Source organism: Salvelinus namaycush, chromosome 28 (genome assembly GCF_016432855.1).
Source record: "Salvelinus namaycush isolate Seneca chromosome 28, SaNama_1.0, whole genome shotgun sequence".
NCBI classification, from domain to species: domain Eukaryota; kingdom Metazoa; phylum Chordata; class Actinopteri; order Salmoniformes; family Salmonidae; genus Salvelinus; species Salvelinus namaycush.
Window position 1 is genome coordinate 14573715 of NC_052334.1, and position 24194 is coordinate 14597908.

General features: G+C 42.4%; 1 protein-coding gene across 2 annotated transcripts; it reads left to right on the forward strand.

Moving 5' to 3' along the window:
• Positions 1-398: 398 nt before the first annotated feature.
• Positions 399-18857, forward strand: LOC120023210 (striatin-3-like). 2 transcript variants are annotated; one of them, XM_038967249.1, is made up of 16 exons: positions 399-877; positions 7759-7862; positions 8050-8123; positions 8232-8313; positions 8592-8768; positions 9048-9183; positions 9597-9738; positions 12543-12679; positions 15147-15322; positions 15450-15497; positions 15649-15770; positions 15993-16160; positions 16326-16466; positions 16737-16844; positions 16964-17050; positions 17194-18857. In XM_038967249.1, exons 1-16 carry the CDS (start codon positions 629-631, stop codon positions 17361-17363), a joined length of 2121 nt encoding a protein of 706 aa, XP_038823177.1. In that variant the 5' UTR covers positions 399-628; the 3' UTR covers positions 17364-18857. The 2 variants fall into 2 exon arrangements, with proteins under 2 accessions (XP_038823177.1, XP_038823178.1); XM_038967250.1 differs by having other exon boundaries at positions 8235-8313.
• The last annotated feature ends 5337 nt before the right edge of the window (positions 18858-24194 follow it).

Consider the following 24194-nt stretch of genomic DNA (forward strand, 5'->3'; position numbering starts at 1 on the left):
TGAATGCATTCAGTCAAGCTTGAATACTATTAGGCTACTCACCCTAAACCAACAACGTTTCAGATGCAAGTCAGACCTTGATGAGTCTGACAAGATACATATAAACAATATACTCAGGAACACTCAACAATGAGCAGAGAGAGGTCCATGGTGCTGGAAAGAAGGCTCCCTGAGAGTCCCAGGCCTGCCATGCAAACACCTGATTGTTCGTTTTGTATCAAGATATATTTTTCTAATCATTTTTATATTATTTCCCTGGTTCACATTATTTGTCTGTGGTGTAACTGTACTAACGGCAGACATGCCCATGCTCCTGTATTTGGATCATTGAGCTGCTTTGGATGACAGGAAAAAATAAAAAGGTGAGCATGTCCCATCATGCAGTGCGGGCAAATTCTTCCTCACCCCCGCAGTAAGTAGAATAGACTCTCATATCCAAGGATCGGACTAATGGCGGTCGTTAAATCAGTACACTGAGAGCAAGTTCAAAACATAGCCCTGTCTCACTACAGTCGCCGAGGAATTTCAGGGAAAGGTATCGTCAAATCCATACGGGAATAGTGAACTGAAAGGGGGAGGGGGGCAAATTCAAGCAGCAAATTGTGCTGGGACTTTCCTCTTCTTAAAAATGGATGAACACCCCGGCGGAGGAGGAGTTGGAATGGCCGCCCCAAGACCTCAGCAACAACCGCTGGGGAATAATAACGCTAATCCCCAAATCGGTGGTGGAGGTGGCTCAGGGATGGGGCAGCAGCATGACGAGATGCCACGGCCACAGCAGTATACCATCCCCGGTATTCTACATTATATCCAGCACGAATGGGCCAGATTCGAAATGGAGAGAGCTCATTGGGAAGTGGAAAGGGCCGAACTTCAGGTAGCAAGCTAACTTGGTTAACGTTACCTTAGCTAGCTAAATAAACATTATATTGAGCAACAATGCATTTTGCCTGGATAGTGTGCAACATTTGTTTTACACCCTTTGCATACAGTGGCCATGCTTCGATAGATAAACGTCTACTGTAGTTTGTCCGCCCAACTTGATTATGTTATCAAATACCACCACCAGCTAGCTAGTCACGGATAACAGGTAACGTTAAATAGCTAACGTTAGCTTGCCATCCTGCTGTGTGCTAAGCTATGTCACTCTTTTTTTACAGTGGAACATCATCAGGTTGATGTGTTTGCAATGTCTTACACGTGATTTTATTAATAATGTTAACTCTTGTTGTTGTGGTATTCCAATTTAGAGTCGTTGAACTACAGAATGATCTAATCAAACCACTGACAGTCAACTAATCTCCGAGACTAGGAGCCATTTTGGTTTGGTCATTATGGCGACGACTTGGCTGGGTCTTCTTGAATCACGTTAAGTAACCATCGATCTTGAATAGGAATAAATCCCATTTTATTGATCATATCAGTTGTGCAATATTTTTAACAAATATATTTTTCAAAGTTTATTTCAAACCAATCGAAAATCCCATAGTCTGATGCCAGTCAGATGGCTCGTGCCTGTTGTTAGCAAGCTAACGTCAACAAAGCTAGCTAGCTGTCAAGGCCCCACACAGTCTGACAGTGGCTATGCACTTTACGATCGAACGGTAAAAAAACAAACATCTGTGGCTTTAGACTTAGCTAGTTTGCTATCTAGCTACATTACTTTTATAGTTGTTTGTTTCACGGATGCCATCTTGGCTAGGAATTATTTATAATTTTTGTGCGTATTTTTTACATTTTGCACGGTTTTGTTATAACAAGTTTATGACATCAGCTAAGTGATAATTCTGTCTTGCAGAATGCAGAGATTAAAGGGAATGTTGGTTCAGTTTTATGATTGTAATAATAATGAATGTGGAAGTGTTGAAATGCCTGGGACAGAGAGTAGAGTACTGCTTTGTTTGAACACAACCCAGGCCAGGCCAGGTGAGGTGGAGGCAGACTTTACTGACTTGCTCAGTGACACATGCCTTCAGCATGACTCACCAGTCAAGAGACTGAAATGGATAGAAAGCAGCACAGTCTTCCGCATCCCTGTAGTGCTCTGTGTATTTCCCCTCAGGACTAGTGAAGTGACAAAACTACATGTTATGACCCTGTAATTGGGTGCCTCACTAGATGGCCAAAAAACGAGCCCGATTTAGGGCACTGCATGTGCTTCTACATCTGCATTGCTTGCTGTTTGGGGTTTTAGGCTGGGTTTCTGTACAGCACTTTGAGATATCAGCTGATGTAAGAAGGGCTATAATAAATAAATTTGATTTGATTAAGGGTTTATGTCATAGGTATTTTTATATATTTTTTTACATTTCACATAGTCCGTATTTGAAGTGCAATATGATAGATAATTGTCTTGTCAACATAAAGTAGTAGCCTATGACCTGCCTAATTTGGCAGAACCATATGCTGTTATATTGTTAAACTTTTTATTGATAAAACAATATGAATCAGTGTATGCGCTCTGAACTTCTTTCTTGGTCACATTATTTAAATTTTAAATTATTGAAGCAAGCTCACAGCCTAGATTATTTTGGTCAGCTGCACCTTTCCTATTGTTTGAGTTGCTTTGTGGTCCAGCCACAAGCAGTTAGCTTTGTTAGCACAAATCACTTCAATGTCCACAGCAGTCGCATCAGGCCTGGAAGTATCTGGGTTAAATCAGGCTTTATAGGTCACTGAGACATCCAGGGCATATTATGAACCATTCTTATGTGCTCTGTTCTTCCTTTGCCCTGGCTGTAGAAGACAGGCAGGCAGACAGACAGAGAAATGGTAGACTGACAGGGCCCTTTCTATTCAGAATCTGTCTTGGAAATAAAATGTTTATTAACACACAGACGCAGTGATTGTTCTATCTGGGTTTTATTTTTGATATGTTGATGCTGAGTATTTAAACACCACAATGAAGGTTTGACAGGATTATGTTATCCAACTGATAACATGCTGTTCTCTCTTGATGAAATTGAAATCACTAACTCAATGTAGGCCTATATTCATACCTTAGTACACTGACTGCACACACAGAAATAATGTATTATTCACGCCATTCTTTCATTGTGCTTGATTTGGTGGGTGATGTATTTTTCCACTGGGCGCAGGTGTTTCCTCAGGATGTGTATGGTGATGCACAACTATGTCAGCACTCTATCCTTAAAGCATCAGTGTTAATTAGTAGTACACTGCCATTTACTTCCACAGTTCTTTCTTGGTTATACATAACATCTATAAGTAGACACGCTGAAAATAGCTGTTCTACTTAATGGACTACCTCGGCTCCTAAAAACGGTGCAAACTGTGTGTATGCATTTGACAGTTTCAGTCTTGTCTGATAATAAGGTATTATTTTTAGGCCAGCGTTGTGAAACCTAGATAGTTGAAAATATGAGTTCACTGACTTATGTTTATTCGTTGTTTATTGAAGCAAGATGGCTTTTATACACAAAAACACAAACAAGTAGACAGACAGGCGAATCCAAAATACAGCCCTAAATGTATCCAAATGTGTGAATAGGCCTAAGCGGTGTTCCTTTGCAGTGAAGTGGTAGGTATATGATACGTTGGGGACAACAAAGCTCCAAAAGGCGGCAATGTCTATTCCTGTTCCAATACAGCCCATTCCTTTGTCAGTATGTTAACTTGGGTCTGTGAGCTCACGCTGTGTCCCCAGTCTGACCATTACACATCTCAACGCTGTGACCTCACACATACATAGCAGCTAGGCCTATACTGGCTTTGCTAGCTGCACTGGGATTGGTTTGAGGTGGTATCTGAAGTGTGGTCCTTCGGGCAGGGGCGATTCCCAAAGTGGTTTTAGCAGTAGTGCTGTAACATTTAAACTATGATTATAGTTGAGATTTGATCTCTGATTAGTGTACTGTATTTGTAACTATGCCTGCCATGCTCCTATCAGGGATATTGAAAAGTGAGGTTAACAAATTGACTAATTAGTATGCCCTCTTAGATTTTAGCTGTATATTAAATCTACACATACAGTGATATTTATTTGAAGAACGTTGTAGCCAGCTGTATCTGCAGAGCTAGTAGCATGCTTGTGTAACAGACTACTCTGTCCCCTGGCTGTTGAGTTGGTTCCAGTGTGTACACAGCTGTTCGTTCAGCTGAAACCTTCCTTCTCCCTCTAGCTAACATTGACTGGCCAGACCTCCCATGCTTTTGGTAATAGCAAGATGTTAATTTGGCCCTTGGACTTGCTTACCAAGAAAGCAGGCAAAAGGAAGAGAATATCGTACACAAAATATTACTGTTCTGTTTAAGAGACCTGATCTCAGTCGACTGAAGTGAATCCTATTGTTAAAATTGACCCCAGTTCTCCCATGTTTTCCTGTAGGGAGTTACATCTCCTACTCCTTCTCTCCTTGAATGTGGACTTATGTCTTATCTTATTACTGTGAGGGAGTGACTAGACCAGGTGAGTCAATGGTTCAGATCCGCCGTAGTGTTTTCTTTGCTGGTATGGTCTAATACCAGAGCAAAGGAACTGTTATGTAAGCTAGCCGGTGGCCCAAGATGTGGAGTCACTATGTCAGAGCCAGGGCACCACACTTTCTCAGTCTCCATGACTACGGAATGGAAATCGGTCTCCGGTTTACCTGTCAATTTACAACTGGGTCGCTATGGGCACCATGACACCCAAACAGTCAAGAGAGGGGTTTTTAGGGGCAGCTGTCTAATATTCTATATAGGTGCAGGAGCTCAAGCAGTAGAACATTCGAAGTGCTGGTACTCTGCTTCCATGAGCTCCTGCCCAAGTCGAGCACTGCCCCTACAGTCAAGGGGGGGCTGACTAAAAATACCCCATGCCTGCTACCCTTTAAATGGCATTGGGTTTCACAGCTGCTCAGTACTCCCTAGCAGTACAGAGTTGAGCAGGAGAAGAGGGCCAGCTAAATAGTTCTGTATGAACTGAACACCCCTACAGGGGTGATGGTGCTAGAGAGGCCTGTGTTACAACCTGGGCCTGCTGCTCTGCTGATCTGAGGATAGTCAGACACACTGCTAATTGCAGTCCTACCCTGACCCGCCAGGTCTATACCAAGGTTCCCCCAATTCATCTGTGCCTTATAGCTTTTTGTTAGTTTAGCTCTATTTTTGCATCCACAGTGACTCTTAGAGAGAAATTTAAAATGTCTAGGGTCAATGTTGTACAGCCGTGGTCACCAACCGAGTGATCACAAACAACTGGTTGATCTCTAAATCAAATTTCAATAGTCAAATGCACCAAATACAACAGGTGTAGACCTTAAAGTGAAATGCTTACTTACGAGCCCCTAACCAACAATGCAGTTTTAAAAAATATATACGAATAAGAAATAAAAGTAACAAGAACTTAAAGAACAGCAGTAAAATAACAATAGCGAGACTATATACAGGGGGGGTTCAGAGTCAATGTGCGGTGGCACTGGTTAGTCGAGGTAACATGTACATGTAGGTAGAGCTATTAAAGTTGATAACAACAGAGAGTAGCAGCGGTGTTAAAGGGGTGGGGCAATGCAAATAGTCTGGGTAGGCGTTTGATTAGATGTTCAGGAGTCTTATGGCTTGGGGGTAGAAGCTGTTTAGAAGCCTCTTGGACCTAGACTTGGCACTCTTGTACCGCTTGCCGTGCGGTAGCAGAGAGAACAGTCTGACTAGGGTGGCTGGAGTCTTTGAAAATGTTTAGGGCCTTCCTGTGACACCGCCTGGTAAAGAGGTCCTGGATGGCAGGAGGCTTGGCCCCAGTGATGTACTGTGCCGTTCGCACTACCCTCTGTAGTGCCTTGCGGTCGGAGGCTGAGCAGTTGCCATACCAGGCAGTGACGCAACCAATCAGGATGCTCTCGATGGTGCAGCTGTCGAACATTTTGAGGATCTGAGGACCTATGCCAAATCTTTTGTCTCCTAAGGGGGAATAGGTTTTGTTGTGCCATCTTCACAACAGTCCACAATCATCTCCTTTGTCTTGAACACGTTGAGGGAGAGACAAAGGAGATGATTGTGGACTACAGGAAAAAGACGACAGAGCACGCCCCCATTCTCATCGGCGGGGCTGTAGTGGAGCAGGTTGAGAGCTTCAAGTTCCTTGGTGTCCACTTCACCAATAAACTAACATGGTTCAAGGCATTCCTAGTCCATCACCAAACATTTCTGTTGAAAAGCCACTGATAAAAGCATAAAGGCTTGCTCTTCTTTTTTCTTTGTTTTGTGTGGTTGGTGGTAGATGCACTTAATTCAGAAGCCCTGTGCACCGGTTAAGCAAAGTGTTCCTGTTTTTAACCATTTTAATTTGTCTCCGCCTACCCGGGGGACCAGGAGATCTGTGGCTAAGTCCAGTGCACTTATGCGCTGGCCAATCGAATAGCACAAATCACTGTGCCTACCTTCAGCTTCCATGACCCCGGCCACAGCAAAGTTTGTTAGTAGCCTACGTGAGATTTCATAACATTTAAAACCATGACCAGTGAGAGACTGTCAAAGAATGCAGCAAAGAGCTGCTGTTTGTATGAGTGAGTTTATGTTTTAAGTTTTATTCAGCACTGTCAATAGTTCTTATTAAACACAATTACAAAACATTAAATGCACTTCTCTACTTCCACTCGCGCTGCAGCTGCAATGAGTGAGTAGCCAAGTGTATCGATAGCCCTGCGTTTTTGTTATTAGCTATTTTGATATAGAGGAGTATTTCACTTTCTCTAGTCATAGAAACAACATGAATTTGTGCTGAGGCAGATGCTGTGCCACTTGAGGTCCGCCATCAGGTGGAAGACTGTCTCTCCTCTCTCTGGTCAATCACCGGTGGAAATGAAGGAGAGCGCAGGGACTGAGGCAGACCCTTTGCTGCTCTCCATCTGCTGCGACTATTGCCATGTTAAAAACAACTGGGAACTCAAATATCCGACTTCAGTGTGTTCAAGACAACTGGGAACTCGGAAAAAACTAGATCCGACTGGGAATTTTTTGGGAAACTGTAATCCAACTTGAAACCTCTGGCATCTTTCGAGAGCTCCGACTTTCGACCTGAAGTTCACTGAAGTCATGATTTGACCTCGATTTTTCCCAGAGTTCCCTGTTGGCTTGAACGCACCATGACCATCAGATGCAGATACCATCAGTCCAGTAAAATTAAAAAAAAGTGAGTTATTTCAAATTATGCTAAGCTGTGCTTCACCAACTGATCTATTTTGTTATCAAAGCTCGAGTTTTGATATATAATGTGGTCTGAGAAGAACAATATTTGCAGGCCAGGCATATAGCCAATATGCTGTGATAATGTATTAGGCCTACTGCACAAACCTCATTCCTACAGAACTGTTATTAGGTTAATGTCATATATTTTTAAAGTCATGTTTAAAAATGTAAAAAAATAATCTGAGCCGTAGATCTCTGCTTGCTTTTTTGACTGCGAAAGTGATCTTGACTCAGAAAAGGTTAGTGACCACTGTTGTACAGGGTCCCTAGCTGGAATAGTAAGCCCCTACATGTGGGTTGTTTGTGTGAATAATTCAAGTTGAATTTGATACAAAGATTTGATGGAGTAATTTTTTGAATGGAATATGAGGACAAGAGGAAGAGTGGTAGTACTAGGTGATGAAGTTGTTGCTGCCTCTGAAACAGATCTGATGTTAAATAATTCAGTAGTGTTTGATACACCACAAAATATTACTTTTAATGTGTAGTGCTATCAAAGTTGAGAATATAATGTTGACTTTATCGGCAGACGCTAAACGTATTTCTTATTTTTTCTTCTCTTGTTTCTTTCAGGCTCGAATAGCATTCCTACAAGGAGAAAGGAAGGGTCAAGAAAATTTAAAGAATGATCTAGTTCGAAGAATAAAGATGTTAGAATATGCATTAAAGCAAGAAAGGTGAGTCTATACCTATTACCTAATCACTTTTTACATGAGTCCATGTAAGGCCCATTTCAATCTTCGTCTCATTTACCTCAATGCCTGACATTTATACATTGCCTGTAAATGTTGTGCATAACTGCAAAGTATGCTTTATTATCTCGCCACATGTACTAATCTCTTTACTTTGTCTTTACACTACTAGAGCAAAATACCATAAATTAAAATATGGAACAGAATTAAATCAAGGTGAAGTTAAGATGCCCAGCTTTGAATCAGGTACGGACCTCCTCTGAACTGCAATAAAACATAATGATGACAAATATAATATGTTGACATACAGCTAGCTATACAGCAGTTTCATTAACGTTTCTATTGTGTTTACAGAAGATACCAAAGACACAGAGGTCCCTGCTGTACCTCAGAATAGTCAGCTGACGTGGAAACAGGGCAGACAACTCCTCAGACAGTGAGTACTCTACAGACAGCACACACGGTTTACAGGGCCTCTCATGCAGCTAACACGCTTACTTATTGATCAAGATGAATTCCCATCCGGGCCTGCATCTCAGAATAGGAGTGCTGATCTAGGATCAGGTCCAACTTGTCTGTCATCTTATTCCTTATGATCTAAAAGGTCAAACTGATCCTACAGCAGCACTCCAACTCTGAGACGCTTTAGGAATACGTGCCCAGGTTTACTTAGTTAGCTAAGGCATTTTTATGTGTAATTTTTTGTCCCAACAGATATCTTCAGGAAGTAGGTTACACGGACACAATACTAGATGTGCGGTCTCAGAGAGTGCGTTCGTTACTGGGCCTGTCCAGCTCAGAGCAGAATGGCTCCGTGGAAAACAGGAACCTGGATCAGATCCTCAATGGAGGAGAGTCTCCAGCCAAACGAAAGGGACACGATATGAAAAGGTAGGTAGGTAGGCCTCATCTGATCATGCATACTGCCACTGACTTCAGTGACTGTCTGAAGGAATTGGTGTTATCCAACTGACACAATGTTGTTCACTTTTCCTGGCGACTTCCCAGATAGCAGATTTCTGATTGATTCTGTACATTCTGCCTCTGTGCTCAGAACCGTCTGCTCTGAATAGCATTAGATGCATCATCCAGACCTGTGCCATGTATGTGAATAATCAAATCATCCACAGTGATGAATTGCTCTAAATAGTTTTCTACCTGTTTTACTAGGAATCCAGGAGATGTTCTGGAAACATTTAACTTCTTAGAAAACGCAGAGGACAGTGATGAAGATGATGATGAGGAAGGAGACCTGATGGAGGATATAGACAGTGGCAAACACACAATAAAAAAGCATAAGATAAAGGTGAAAACCTCTTTGCTACAGATGATTACATCTGGTCATAAGTGAAAAGACCATTCCTAATGCTGTGCTAAATGTACTGCCGCTGTCATCACTGTGTAAATGGTTGTAATAATGGCGTACTAAGACCAAAGCGGTGTTCTTGACACTAGACTAGTTTCTTCAGACCTGATTCTAAATGTTGATATTCATCAAGAGAGAACCTTTAAATGCCTGCTGTGTTAAAGAAGTCAACACAATTACATTGGTACAAGAGCATATGGAACGAACATACCAAGCACTAGTCTCCTAAAATCGAATATGGAAAATAGAAGTATTGTAAGTTAAAAAAAAACTTTTAATACAATTATTGTATTAACTCTATATCTTATAATCCCACTGTGCCAGACCTGACTGTATGTTTGTCCTCTGTCCAGGTTGGGAACGAGGGCCTGGCCTCTGACCTTCCAGATGACCCCGACACAGAGGAGGCTCTGAAGGAGTTTGACTTCCTGGTGAATTCTGAGGATGGAGAGGGAGCAGGGGAGGCCCGGAGTTCAGGGGACGGGACCGAATGGGGTAAGAGGATATCAGATACCTATCTCACTAGCTGCTGAGAGCTAACTTATAGATGTAAAGTCCTCTGTTTAGGGGACCTGCATGGTTCTGGTACCGTTTCTGACCGTCATTTTCGATAATAAAATATGTGGACACTGTAGATCGAAATGCCTTGCATTGAGCGATAGCCCTTGTTCCCACTGACAGAGTATGTTTTCTGAGCCTGTGTGGAATAGGATGTAAAATCTGAAACCACTTGAAGCTGGGATGTCCCTCCTACCATTTCATTGCTCTTCTGACCGTCCATCAAGTCCTGGCTGAAGACAGCCGCTGACATGTCTGCAATCATTACATTGTTGCACAGCAGGAGAGAGTGGTTTCATCATGGTTGCACATTCAGGGATCAATTTATCTACAATAATGAATCGATTTAAAAAAAAATATATATATAACACTTTGTTTGTCATAGATGGATAATATTAATATGAGATGAAAGGCAAGTTCCTAAGAAGAAAAGGGTAAGCTAGAGCTCGGTGAGATTTTCACAGCAATAGCGGCAGACGTTTTGATCAAGTGAGACCTTCAGAAAGTATGCCCATTTTCTCTAACACTAAACATACAAATATGTATTTTACAGTTATACGGAAGGTTAGTCGTTTTATCATTTGATAATGCTATATTTTGAAAGCATATATCATTTCAAGTCTTATTCATACAGTTTAGTTGAATAGGAAATACATCAATACTGTATTTCATATTTCTATCATTTGTACTGTGTACATGAGCTTGTGTCCTCAGAAGTGACTACACCTTAGCAATTTATAAAAAAATGTACAGGACAGGTGAGATTATAACCTTTCTTGGAGTATGCAGCATTACTAATTATTGTTTATGGCCCTCATGATAAATAATAACTTTTGGGGATTATGTAGATGACATTTAGTTACATTAAACTCCCTGGAGTCGTTTGCTGCACCGGTGCGTCAGTCTAAATTACATAACAAAAATAACCCAGTCAAAATCTGTCCGTTTAAACTAGAGATCTCAGATATTTTTGCAGCGGGTGTGTCTCAATCCACCGCATCCGGCGGTGTTGCACTTCTGCATCTGTTGTAAAAGGTGGCAGAGCCAAAGAGGTGTTTGTCACACCATGAGATATCCCAAAAATCGCTATTCTTAAGAAAATGTCTGTAGCGTAAGTACGGTTTGACGTACAAGCTAATGGGAACCCACTGTGGAAGAGGAGATTCTCACGAACACATGTTTTGCTCTCCGACCTCCACAAGTGTCACGGAACTTGTCTGAAGGTAACCAGTACAAGTTTTAAAAAACGAATGGAAGTATGAAGGTAGTTTTGTGCATACCCCAAAAAAGGGTTACATGTCTGTTTAAAAAAAAGTTAAACCAATTTTTTAAATCCTAGATGTTTCTTATGAAGTATTTTTTGATTGTCCTTTTTGCCATGTATGAATGTGTTATTAAATCCCTTTCTATGGGCTTTATTAGTAAAGGCCAAAATGTAAATATTTTTTTTTATATATACCTAAAGGGGTCCTAAAATTCCAAATCAAATAATTTTTTTAACAATTCCATATGTCAGCTTAGCACCCCTCTCCCCCATCTTCTCAGACTCTAAAGAATTTACTGGTTATACCCCATTTTGCACCATGTCCATTTGGCATAAATGCGCCAAGTCTAATTTGTTAGCCAATATGGGTGTTTGGTAGAAGATCTGTGGACTGTGTGTGTGTGTGTTAGGTAGAGGATACATGTCTATGTGTGGGCCAGTGGTAGATAATAATTGAACTGGGGTGGGGGGTTATTCTAATCTGCATCAAGAAAGGCCCACCCTGTGGAATCTCAATTGCGCCAATGCTGCGTCAACATTCCTCCTCACTTGTGCACAGGATATTCTGAGCCCTGCCACACACACCTCACTGCTGCTGCATGCCCTGTTCTAATCACAGACTCTAGGGTCAGTCACAGTACCCTCAGGCAGCACTACTCTCAACATTACTCTCAGCACAACGCTTCACAGTGGCTGAGAGAAAGAGTTGCGTACAGAGCACCAGTCAGGCTCATTAGTCATGAAATGAACCCTGTTCTATACAGTGCTGGTCTATTTGTTTTAGTTTTGTGCAGGAGGCCTAACCCGTGTCATTGCTTCTCCTCGTTAAAGCTGCAATATGTAACTTTTTGGGCGACCTGACCAAATTCACATAGAATTGTATGTTATAGATTTGTCATGCTCATTGATAGCAAGTCTAAGAAGCAGTAGGTCTGTTCTATGTGCGCTAGTTCTATGCTTCCGGTTTTTAGACGGGGTTAAGTTTAATTTTTGCACCTTTTCGGTTTTGTACATCAGCTGAAAATATCATATTTTGGGGTTATGGAAAATATATTTCATAGCTTTTTAGATGGTACAATAATTTCCTACACTATACTTGCTTGTTTTGTCACAAATTGAAATTAAGCAAACTATTAGAAGTTTAGCAATCAGGAAATGCACTATGCAGAAATTGTTCCGCCATCTTTAGTGTTAGTCTGTTTAGGAAATTGTTTGTTTCATTGCACGCATCAACATTTTTTACTCAGGCTTTGACGTCTACCCAGGGGAATACTTAACTTTCTACTAGTGTTTAACATGGCAAGATAATATTTTCTGTCTAGCAGCTTAGTGTGCTGCAGTCTTTCCCATTTAGGTGAATGTTTTAGCACCCTGCTGAGAGGAGCTGAGCTCTTTGGTTACCAAGCATCTCTGTCTCTGTCTAGGTGTGGCCTGTATGGTGTTTAATAAAACCTCCTCCTCTCCGTCCTGTTCTTAGCCGAGCCCTTACCGTTTCCCTCAGGTGGGGGCAAGTCCTTTATCATGGGCTCTGATGACGTGTTGGAGAGTGTCCTGGGACTGGGAGACCTAGCTGACCTCACTGTCTCCAATGACGACGCCGACTACAGCTATGACGTAAGCACCACGATTCCCACCTGCCATCCTTGAACCCTGAACACCCCCCTGCCCCTCCCCACCCTCTCCTGAATACCTCCCTGCCCCTCCCCACCCTCTCCTGAACACCCCCCTGCCCCTCACCACCCTCTCCTGAACACCCCCCCTGCCCCTCCCCACCCTCTCCTGAACACCCCCCTGCCCCTCCCCACCCTCTCCTGAACACCCTCTCCTGAACACCCCCCTGCCCCTCCCCACCCTCTCCTGAACACCCCCCTGCCCCTCCCCACCCTCTCCTGAACACCCCCCCTGCCCCTCCCCACCCTCTTCTGAATACCTCCCTGCCCTTCTATCTCCTCAATCACCCTTGAACCCCTCCCTTCTCTCTCTCTCTTTCTCATTTAATTCAATTAAATGTGCTTTATTGGCATGACGTAACAATGTACGTATTGCCAAAGCTTACTTTGGATATTTACAATATTAAGATAATGAGAATCAAAATTGTCAACAGGACAACAGTAACAACAATAATCTAGAGTCAAAATAACCATACATTTAACAATAACAATAAGCATACAGTAGAGGACATGTGCAGGTTGGTTGGTCTGTCAGACACTGTCCCTCATCTTATGGCAGGCAGCAATGTAGTGCGCTGCCAACCCACAGCTCTCTGCGTCCTCCCCCAACAGGACGGGTAGCCTATTCTCATCAGAGAGGTCTTTGAAACCTTGAATCATTCCCTGAGATCTGGATTTTCTCTGAAAAATCCAATTTTAATGCTGCACGTATTGCCAGTATACATTTGATTTAATTATGTCATATGTTTTACCTCCTACACCACTTTCAATAACTTTGTAGAACAGTCCTGTATGCCAAATAGAATCAAATGCTTTTTGGAAGTCGATAAAACAAGCAAATATTTTGGTATTATGTTTATCTATCAGGGTGTGTAGGGTGTGAATATGATCAGTCGTGTGATGTTTTGGTATAAATCCAATTTGGCTTTTACTCAAGACATTGTGCTTAATAAGGAAGTTAAGAACTCTTACATTTATAATACTACAGAAAACCTTCCCCAGGTTACTGTTCACACAAATGCCTCTGTAATTGTTAGGGTCGAATTTGTCTTTGTTCTTAAAGATTGGGGTTATGAGTCCTTGATTCCAGATGTCAGGGAAATAACCTACACTCAGGATCAAATTAAACAGTTTTAATATAGCCAATTGAAATTTTGCACTGGTGAGTTTGAGCATCTCATTTAGGATGCCATCGGGCCTGCATGCTTTTTTTTAAATTTGAGGGCCTGAAGTTTCTTATAGAGCTAGTCCGATTTTGATTGTCCTTTTATAGCTTTTTCTAATCCATTCAACTTCTCATGAATTTGGCGTTGTTCTGCGTTTGTGTCAATTTGAACGGTGTTGTAGAGTGTTTTGAAATGTGTTGTCCATATGTCACCATTTTGTATCGCTAATTCCTCTTGTTTTGATTATTATTTTTTCAATTTTGCCATAAGTTTGTTTGGACTCCTCAATTAGTGTCAGCTGCTTGCTGTTGTACTGTGCCTTTTTGGTTCTGAGGTTACTTTTATTGAGTTTAAGTCTCACAGTAATGAAGGCGTAATTCACCATTATTTGGGTCTCTGTGCTTTTGGTTGCATAGTGTTCTAAGTTTTTCCCTTATACTTTTACAATTAGCATCAAACCAGTTGTCATCTGTGATCTTTTTTGTTTTGTTTTTGATCAATTTCAGTTGTGCTTCTTTTGCCGTTTGTGTGTGTGTGTATATACATATATGTATGTATGTTAGTTAATGTTTTTTACTGCTATATTGATGCCTTCTTAACTTTCTGGATACCACATTCATTCACAGTAATTCACAGTAATCTAAGAGTGTTTGGATATTTTGGTTCCAGGTTGCTTTCTGGTATTCTTCTGTGCTGTTTTGGCCCCATCTGTATGACTTTCTGATGTACAGCTTACTGGGCTGTGAATGTGTGGTTGTTTCCATGTCTGTTCTTTTGAGGAACATCGTAATTTGGCTGTGATCAGACAGAGGTGTTAGTGTCTTGACAGTGAATGAGCTGAGAGAGAAAGGGTCAATGTCTGTGCTGTGGCCAATAGGTGAATCTCCCCAAAGAGTCCCCGTAACCTACTATTGACACAGTACAGACCCAGGCTTCTACAGAGCTGCAACTTTTTCTGTCTTTTTCTCTCTCTCTCTTTCTTTCTCTTTCTTTTGCTCTCCTTTCTCTAATTTCTCTATCTCTCTCTATAACAAAGCGTTGAGAGGGGGAATGTTCTTGCTTTGACAGTTGGTCAGAATCATCACAAGTCATTAGGAAGTGGAGGGGCATACCGCCCTCCAGTAGTTCTAGTGCAGTCTATTCCCCCCTTGCTAACTCACCACCAAGCTGTCTCCATTTTTCACTCCACACTTGTTTAAAGTTGCCCTTCTCTTCTCCTCCCCTGTCCGGTCGATCTATTTTTAGCTGCCAGCCAATAAGGACACGTTCAGGAAAACGTGGAATCCCAAGTACACCCTGCGCAGCCACTTTGACGGGGTCAGGGCTCTGGCCTTCCATCCTGTAGAGCCTGTCCTGGTCACCGTGTCTGAGGACCACACCCTCAAACTGTGGAACCTGCAGAAAACTGTGCCTGCCAAAAAGTAAACACACACACACACTTGTTTACATGGTTGGATTATCTTGTCATTATGGAATTATAGAATGTATCATTAGATTAAATGGGTCTGAAAACCCTTTTTAAGGAATTGTTTGTTTCCTCTTCTTTAGAAGTGCCTCTTTTGATGTGGAGCCTATTTACACGTTCAGAGCTCATGTGTAAGTATCTAATTACCAGAAGGTGCAGTGGTAAAGAAGACAACCTAATAGGATAAAGCTGTAATTAATCAATACAACTGTTTTTCATTTGGCTTTCTCTCACTGTATAATAATGATGTAAATTATTAAAAGTCCCCTTTCCTCTTCTCAGGGGGCCTGTGCTGTCCCTGGCTATGAGTTCCAGTGGAGAGCAGTGTTACAGTGGAGGGATTGACCACACAATACAGTGCTGGAACATCCCCAGCTCCAACGTGGACCCTTATGACACCTACGGTAAGGTTGGCACATTTAGCATGGCCACTATTCTGTCTCTCCTCTGTGCCTTCACACATTGACCACAGTAACAGAAGTCAGGAATACTTTCATTCATCTGTCATATTATTGGAATTGACTAGTAGACTTTCTCTTCACTTTATTCCAATCACGTCATTGAGTAATCACGGAGCTGTTTTTCCCACCCTTATTGAATGGGTATGACTGACCCTGTCCCCTCAGACCCCAGCGTCCTGGCTGGAACCTGGCTGGGCCACACAGACGCCGTGTGGGGGCTGGCCTACAGCGGGATCAAGAACCGCCTGCTGTCCTGCTCTGCAGACGGAACCGTCAAGCTGTGGAACCCCCAGGAGAAGAACCCATGCATCAGCACTTACAATGCAGAGAAAGGTAGGAACACTGTGCACTTGAACTTCCCCAGTAGTGTGATGGAGAGCTTGTTATCCACACTGACATGACATTGGCACTTGTCTGTGTGTCAAGTGGCCAAGGTCAGAGAGTACTGGTGTAAAAGCCTCTTTAACTGACAGGTGTCTCTGTCTGTGTGTACGACAGAGCACGGCATCCCCACTGCGGTGGACTTCAACGGCTGTGACCCCGCCCACATGGTGGCGTCCTTCAACACGGGCAACGCTGTGATCTATGACCTGGAGACGTCACAGACCGCCGTGGTGTTCGCTGGTCAGGGGGAGAGCAGTAAGTCTACAATTTAGACTAGAACCCTAATCCTAACCTAGTCAAAACCCTAGCCTGGAGCCTTATTTAACATACTAGCGATGCTAACCCTACGCTCTGTGGTAGGACTGGGGAACTTTTAACTACTGCATTCTGCTATTTGTTGTTGTTCTCCTGTGACCTGCTAGATATATGATATATCCTCCCAGAGAAGAAGTAAACACTTTTAACTGTCTTCATTCCAGATGGTGTATTAATAGTGAGTTGTGTTGACCCATCCTCTGTTTTCAGCTCTGTCTGCAGCCAACCACATCAACAAGGTAGTGAGTCACCCCACCCTGCCGGTCACCATCACGGCCCACGAGGACAGGAACATCAAGTTCTTTGACAATAAATCGGGTAAGTGGGCAGTAGGGGACACTGTTTAGCTAGTTACTCTCACTGTTACGTCTCTGTCTGCCATATCTCTTTATGGACTGTTGTCTGTCTGCCTGCCATATCTCTGTACTGTCGTGTAGGTAAAGTGATCCATGCGATGGTGGCCCACCTGGATGCCGTTACCAGCCTGGCTGTGGACCCCAACGGGATCTACCTGATGTCAGGAAGTAAGTACAAGCAACACTACTGCTCACTCGCACTGTAGCAAAATGTTTTGTATGGACAAGAAAAGTCTTCTTTTTGAGTTCAGGTAGCTAGTACCTCTGTTTCGAAATGTTTTCTCCCTATTGAACACATTCCTCCTCCGTAGGCCACGACTGCTCTATCCGTCTGTGGAACCTGGACAGTAAGACCTGTGTGCAGGAGATCACTGCCCACCGCAAGAAGTCTGACGAGTCCATCTATGACGTTGCCTTCCACCCGTCTAAGGCATACATAGCAAGTGCCGGGGCCGACGCCCTGGCCAAAGTGTTTGTGTAGTTGACCTGTGCTGCTCTGCCAGGTTGAGTGGGTAGACACTGAGAGAGAATGGACTGCTTCACTGCCTTGTTTAACAAGAGTAGCATTTTATGACACTACATTGAAGCTGCCTCCCTCCACCCCCATCCATGTTGAACTCAACACTTGACAGAAACCAGGTGCCAAGGGGACTTATGCCAGGCGTGGTGGTGGAGAAGCGCCCAATCAGTTTTATCCTGTTTTCAAACTAAAACAACAACATTTACCTGTAATTTACTGTAAGTTTAAAAAGCTGGAGTAAAACAAACTAGTGTATGTAGTCTTTTTGACTGGGTTTGAGCTGAGCTAATATCGGTTCTGTCGGTATAGTTCAGTGGCCGAGGGACAATTGAGATTTCACCTGATTCATACTACAGGGCTGACCCCTCACCATACAGGGCTGACCCCTCACCATACAGGGCTGGCTCTGATATTTTATTTTCATCACGGTTCCAGTAACTATGGTGGATTTGTAACCAGTTCAGCTCGGTTTTGTTTGGCTTGCTAGTGTGAAAAGGGTATTTAACAGGACATGGCCACAGCCCCTGGTGGGCCGCCTGGGAGACCCTGTGGCGTCAGTTCAGTTCACACTAAACATGAGTCAAGCGTGGAATATAGAGTCAGTCAACTTCACACTTTAGCATTAGTTTCATGACATTTTTGTGTAAAAAAAAATAAATCTAGTTTTTATAATCCTTTTTATATAAATAAAGTCTGTCATAACAGCACTGAAAATTATGTATAAAAAAAAAGGGAATATTTATTCCCGGTCTGAACCCTCCGTCACAACTCATTATGTCCCCCACAACCATCATCTTACTGTTCCCCCATCACTGAAAACACTCAGTGATCTCGCCCTTCCTAACCCAAGGATGTGATCTCTGACATTGCTTTTACCTGGCTTTGTCACATGAGTAAAGACTGTAGGACTAAAAGAAGCACAGTTCATGGCTTCCTGAGAGAGCGCTCTCTTTTCAAATAAACTGCATCATCCTATCACTATGTGATATTTTGTACACCTTACTGTATTTGAGTTTATTTATCCCAGGTTATTAGACATCTTTATGCTATAAATCAGTGCTTTGAAGCAAGCATGGGGTGTAACCGTTTTATTTTTTAAAATTATGTTTTAAGTGATTGGAATAGCAAACAAGATTAATCACGACTCAGTCTTTTGTTTGATTGTACTTTTCTATTTTATCCTGCAAAACTATTTTATGTTCAAACATGCTACAATTTCTGGTGTAACTAAATGCTTTTGTTTGTGTAATGCATGATAAATACAATAAAGTATTTTTTCTAGTCTTCCAAAAAAAGGTTCTGGTCAGTTTGCGAGTTTTGATGAGTTTTGTAAGGTTTTTGATTTACAAACTATGAATCAGCAGATTTTAAAGATTGTACCACATAGCAAAATGAAACTGTTGAAAAATAATGTATATAAAATGTCTATAATAAATATTAAATGGTGTACCTGTACATAAAGTCTGTTTTTGTTTGTAATGCATGCAACCTTGTTTTGTTGGATTAATTGTGTTTGCAAGATAAACAAAAATCTATTGAAAAGATGCATGAAAAATGGCTTTATTGAAAGAAATTATAGTAATAAATACAGAATATAGAATCATTCCATTCTCAATTTAAAAAAATCCCAAACCCCTTTACTTAAAGTACAGGTCAACATGCAAATGTACTGTAGGTATGATGTACAGTATACAAAATAAACTGGAAGCCATATCAAGCTGAGAAGTGATACCGGTTTATATTACAGTGTATTGTTGACGAGGCTGAAAGAGAAAGAATACCTTGCTCATCACTAACCGATCTATAGGTATATACACGCAAAAGAATGTAGACACCCCTTCAAATTAGTGGATTCGGCTATTTCAGCCACACCAGTTGCTGACTGGTGTATAAAATCAAGCAAACAGCCATGCAATCTGCATAGACAAACATTGGCAGTAGAATGACCTTACTGAAGAGCTGATTGACTTTCAGCATGGCACTGTAATAGGATGCCACCTTTCCAACAAGTCGGTTTGTAAAATTGCTGCCCTGGTCTACTGTAAGTGACGTTATTGTGAAGTGGAAGTGTCTAAGAGCAACAACGGCTCAGCCGCGAAGTGGTAGGCCACACAAGCTCACAGAACGGGACCGCCGAGTGCTGTAGCGTGTAAAAATCGTCTTTCCTCGGTTGCAACACTTACTACTGAGTTCCAAACTGCCTCTGGAAGCAACGTCAGCACAAGACATGTTCGTCGTGAGCTTCATGAAATGGGTTTCCATGGCCGAGCAAGATCACCATGCGCAATGGAGTGGTGTAAAGCTCACCGCCATTTGACTCTGGAGCAGTGGAAACGCGTTCTCTGGAGTGACATCACGCTTCACCATCTGGCAGTCTGACTTACTAATCTGGGTTTGGAGGATGCCAGGAGAACACTACCTGCCCCAATGAATGCACATATTCCTCTCATTCCTCTAGAATCCATTTCTTTTTTGAATGGGAAATACTATTGTACACTGGTTGTATAGTATCCACATCCATCATGTGGTACTATGTGTGTACTAACAATACAAGGCAGAAAGGACCTGTGTTAGTGCAGCATCCCAGGCACGCCATCTCTTTGATGGCTTACATCACATCTTTGGGTTGAGTGAAGTTAGTCAGGAAGAATTCTGTCCGAGGGGTGGCACTGGAAAGACGAGCACTGTACATAGTCAGGAAGAATTCTGTCCGAGGGGTGTCACTGGAAAGACGAGAGCACTGTACATAGTCAGGAAGAATTCTGTCCGAGGGGTGGCACTGGAAAGACGAGAGCACTGTACATAGTCAGGAAGAATTCTGTCCGAGGGGTGGCACTGGAAAGACGAGCACTGTACATAGTCAGGAAGAATTCTGTCCGAGGGGTGTCACTGGAAAGACGAGAGCACTGTACATAGTCAGGAAGAATTCTGTCCGAGGGGTGTCACTGGAAAGACGAGAGCACTGTACATAGTCAGGAAGAATTCTGTCCGAGGGGTGTCACTGGAAAGACAAGAGCACTGTACAGTCGTGGCTAAAAGTTTTGAGAATGACACAAATATTAATTTCCACAAAGTTTGCTGCTTCAGTGTCTTTAGATATTTTTGTCAGATGTTACTATGGAATTCTGAAGTATAATTACAAGCATTTCTTAAGTGTCAAAGGCTTTTATTGACAATTACATGAAGTTGATGCAAAGAGTCAATATTTGCAGTGTTGACCCTTCTTTTTCAAGACCTTTGCAATCCACCCTGGCATGCTGTCAATTAACTTCTGGGCCATATCCTGACTGATGGCAGCCCATTCTTGCATAATCAATGCTTGGCGTTTGTCAGAATTTGTGGGTTTTTGTTTGTCCACCCGCCTCTTGAGGATTGACCACAAGTTCTCAATGGGATTAAGGTCTGGGGAGTTTCCTTGCCATGGACCCAAAATATCGATGTTTTGTTCCCCGAGCCACTTAGTTATCATTTTTGCCTTATGGCAAGGTGCTCCATCATGCTTTTGATTGGGGGAGAAGGGCCTTGGTCAGGGAGGTGACCAATAACCCGATGGTCACTCTGACAGAGCTCCAGAGTTCCTCTGTGGAGATGGGAGAACCTTCCAGAAGGACAACCATCTCTGCGGCACTTCACCAATCAGGCCTTTATGGTAGAATGGCTGGACGGAAGCCACTACTCAGTAAAAGGCACATGACAGCCGGCTTGGAGTTTGCCAAAAGGCACCTAAAGGACTCTCAGACCATGAGAAACAAGATTCTCTGGTCTGATGAGACTAAGATTGAACTATTTGGCCTTAATGTCAAGAGTCACGTCTGGAGGAAACCTAGCACCATCCCTACGGTGAAGCATGGTGGCACCATCATGGCACCCGAGGTGCCTTATGTTGAGGTTGAAGAGGTGAAACTCTATAGCAGTGCCAAACATTATCCCTCTCCGGGCCTACACAGCCTCTTAGTCTTTGCACTGCTATCGAACTCCTCCAGCCTCACCGGTGCACGGCTGCTCCACACACGCTGGACACAGCTACGTAAAACCCCAGAACCGAACACAGACACCCTCCAAAGAGAGAGAGAGAATAAATAGGGAATACTGTCTGAGCTCCTGGTGTTTTCTAGAATGTAGCCTATTACTCTTAGTTTTGTATGTCTTTCCCTTCTTCAGTCTCCACAAATCTTCAGTCTCCACAACTCGCTACCAAATCCTGCAGGCTATAATTAATCAATAAGGCACCTCGGGGGTTTGTGGTTTATGGCCAATATACTACGGCTAAGAACTGTTTTTAAGCATGACACAATGCAGAGTGCCTGGAGACAGCCCTTAGCCGTGGTATATTAGCCATTTACCACAAACCCAGAGATGCCTTATTGCTATTATAAATGGGTTACTAATGTAATTAGCAGTAGAAATAAATGTTTTGTCATACCCGTGGTATACATCAGCCAATCAGCATTCAGGGCTCGAACTACCCAGTTAATAATTAAGAACAACTCTGAAGAAAAATGACCCTCAGTCAAACCTCTACGTTAATTACATTTTGAAGAGAAATAATAAACATCACCTTTTGCTTTGAGGAATTGCTTTCATCCAAGTAAAACAGAGAGTGTCTGGTGTAAAGCTAAGCACAGACAAAATCCTAGAGGAAAACCTGTTTGTCTGCTTGCACCTGACGCTGGGAGATGAATTCACCTTTCAGCAGGACAATACATTGAAACACAAGGTCAATCTACACTGAGTTGGTTACCAAGAAGACAGTGAATGTCCCTGAGTGGCGCGTTACAGTTTTAATTTAAATCTACGGCAAGACCTGAAAATGGTTGTCTAGCAATTATCAACAACCAATTTGACAGAGCTTGAAGAATTTAAAAAATAATAATGGGAAAATGTTGCACAATATAGGTGTGGAAAGCAATTTGACACTTACCCAGAAAGACGCACAGCTGTAATCACTGCCAAATGTGCTTCTACAAAGTATTGACTCAGGGGTGTGAATACTTATGTAAATGAGATATTTCTGTATTTATTTTTCAATACATTTGCAAAAATGTACAAAAACATGTTTTCACTTTGTCATTATGGGGTATTGTGTGTAGATGGGTGAGATCTTTTAAAATATTTAATTAATTTTGAATTCAGGCTGTAACACAACAAAATGTGGAATAAGTCAAGGGGTGTGAATACTTTCTGAAGGCACTGTAGATGATGTGGCACAAGTGCGTTTATCCCCCAAAAAGGAGATAAATTCCACCTTACAGATATTTTGTAGAATACGGTGTTCTTGAGATCTAAGATTCCAAATTCTTGCAGGGGGAAGGAAAAAGGTGGTATTCCTTGGAAGTTTGTAGTATTACTGGGATCACATCTGAGCTCCTTAAATAATGTCCTCAGATTCCCCAGGCATCTCCCTGCAGTGACATCAGAGGAGGAGGGGTCTACTAGAGACCTGTGTTCAGACTGAAAAGAGGGGACATCTGAACTAATAAGCCAGGACAATAAGGTGGCCTCAAACTTGGAATTAAATATGAGTCAAATAAAGTGAGATGTTGATGCTATTATTCCAGGGAAGCTTGTTGTTGCGTTATAGGTCAGATTACTTAATCTATAAGCAATTAAACACATTTAAATATACAGTAGAAGACTGTTCACTAGGTAATCATATTTTACTAGAACTATATTGCATGTGAGGATTGTTGTGATTGATTGTGGTTTTAGTAACCAGTGCAAGAATAGGTTCTCCACACACAGCAACATGACTAGGCCTACGATCAAATCAAATCAAATTTTATTTGTCGCATATTTATGGTAAACAAGAGGTGTAGACTAACAGTGACATGCTTACTTACAGGCCCTTCCCAACAATGCAGAGAGAAAACTAGAAAAATAATAGAAAGATAATAACACCAGGAATAAGTACACAATGAGTAACGATAACTTGTCTATATACACGGGGTACCAGTACCAAGTAGATGTGCAGGGGTACGAGGTAATTGAGGTAGATATGTTCATATACAGTAGGGGTAAAGTGACTAGGCAACAGGATAGATAATAAACAGTAGCAGCAGCATATGTGATGAGTCAAAAGAGTTAGTGCAAAGGGGGGTCATTGCAGGTAGTCCAGGTAGCTATTTGATTCACTATTTAGCAATCTTTTGGCTTGGGGGTAGAAGCTGTACTGGAGCCTGTTGGTTCCAGACCTCGGTACTGCTTGCCGTGCAGTAGCAGAGAGAATAGTCTATGACTTGTGTGGCTGGAGTACATTTTTAGGGCCTTCCTCTGACACCGCCATGTTTAGAGGTCCTGGATGGCAGGTAGCTCAGCCCCAGTGATGTAATGGGTCATACGCATTACTCTGTAGCAATACTCTGTAGCATCTTGCGGTCAAATCCCAAGCAGTTGCCAAGCAGTGATGCAGCCAGTCAAGATGCTTTCAATGGTGCAGCTGTAGAACTTTTGAGGATCTGAAGGCCCATGCCAAATCTTTTCTACTTCCTTTTCTGAGGGGGCAGGGGTGTTGTCGTACCTTCTTCATGACTGTGTTGGTGTGTGGACCATGTTAATTCCTTAGTGATGTGGACACCAAGGAACTTGAAGCTCTCGACCCGCTCTACTACAGCCCCATTGATGTGGATGGGGACCTGCTCGGCCCTCCGTTTCCTGTAGTCCACGATCAGCTCCTTTGTTTTGCTGATGTTGAGCAAAACCCTACCAGGTCACTGACCTCCTTGCTATAGCCTGTCTCATCGTCGTTGGTAATCAAGCATACCACAGTCGTGTCATCAGCAATCGTAATGAGGG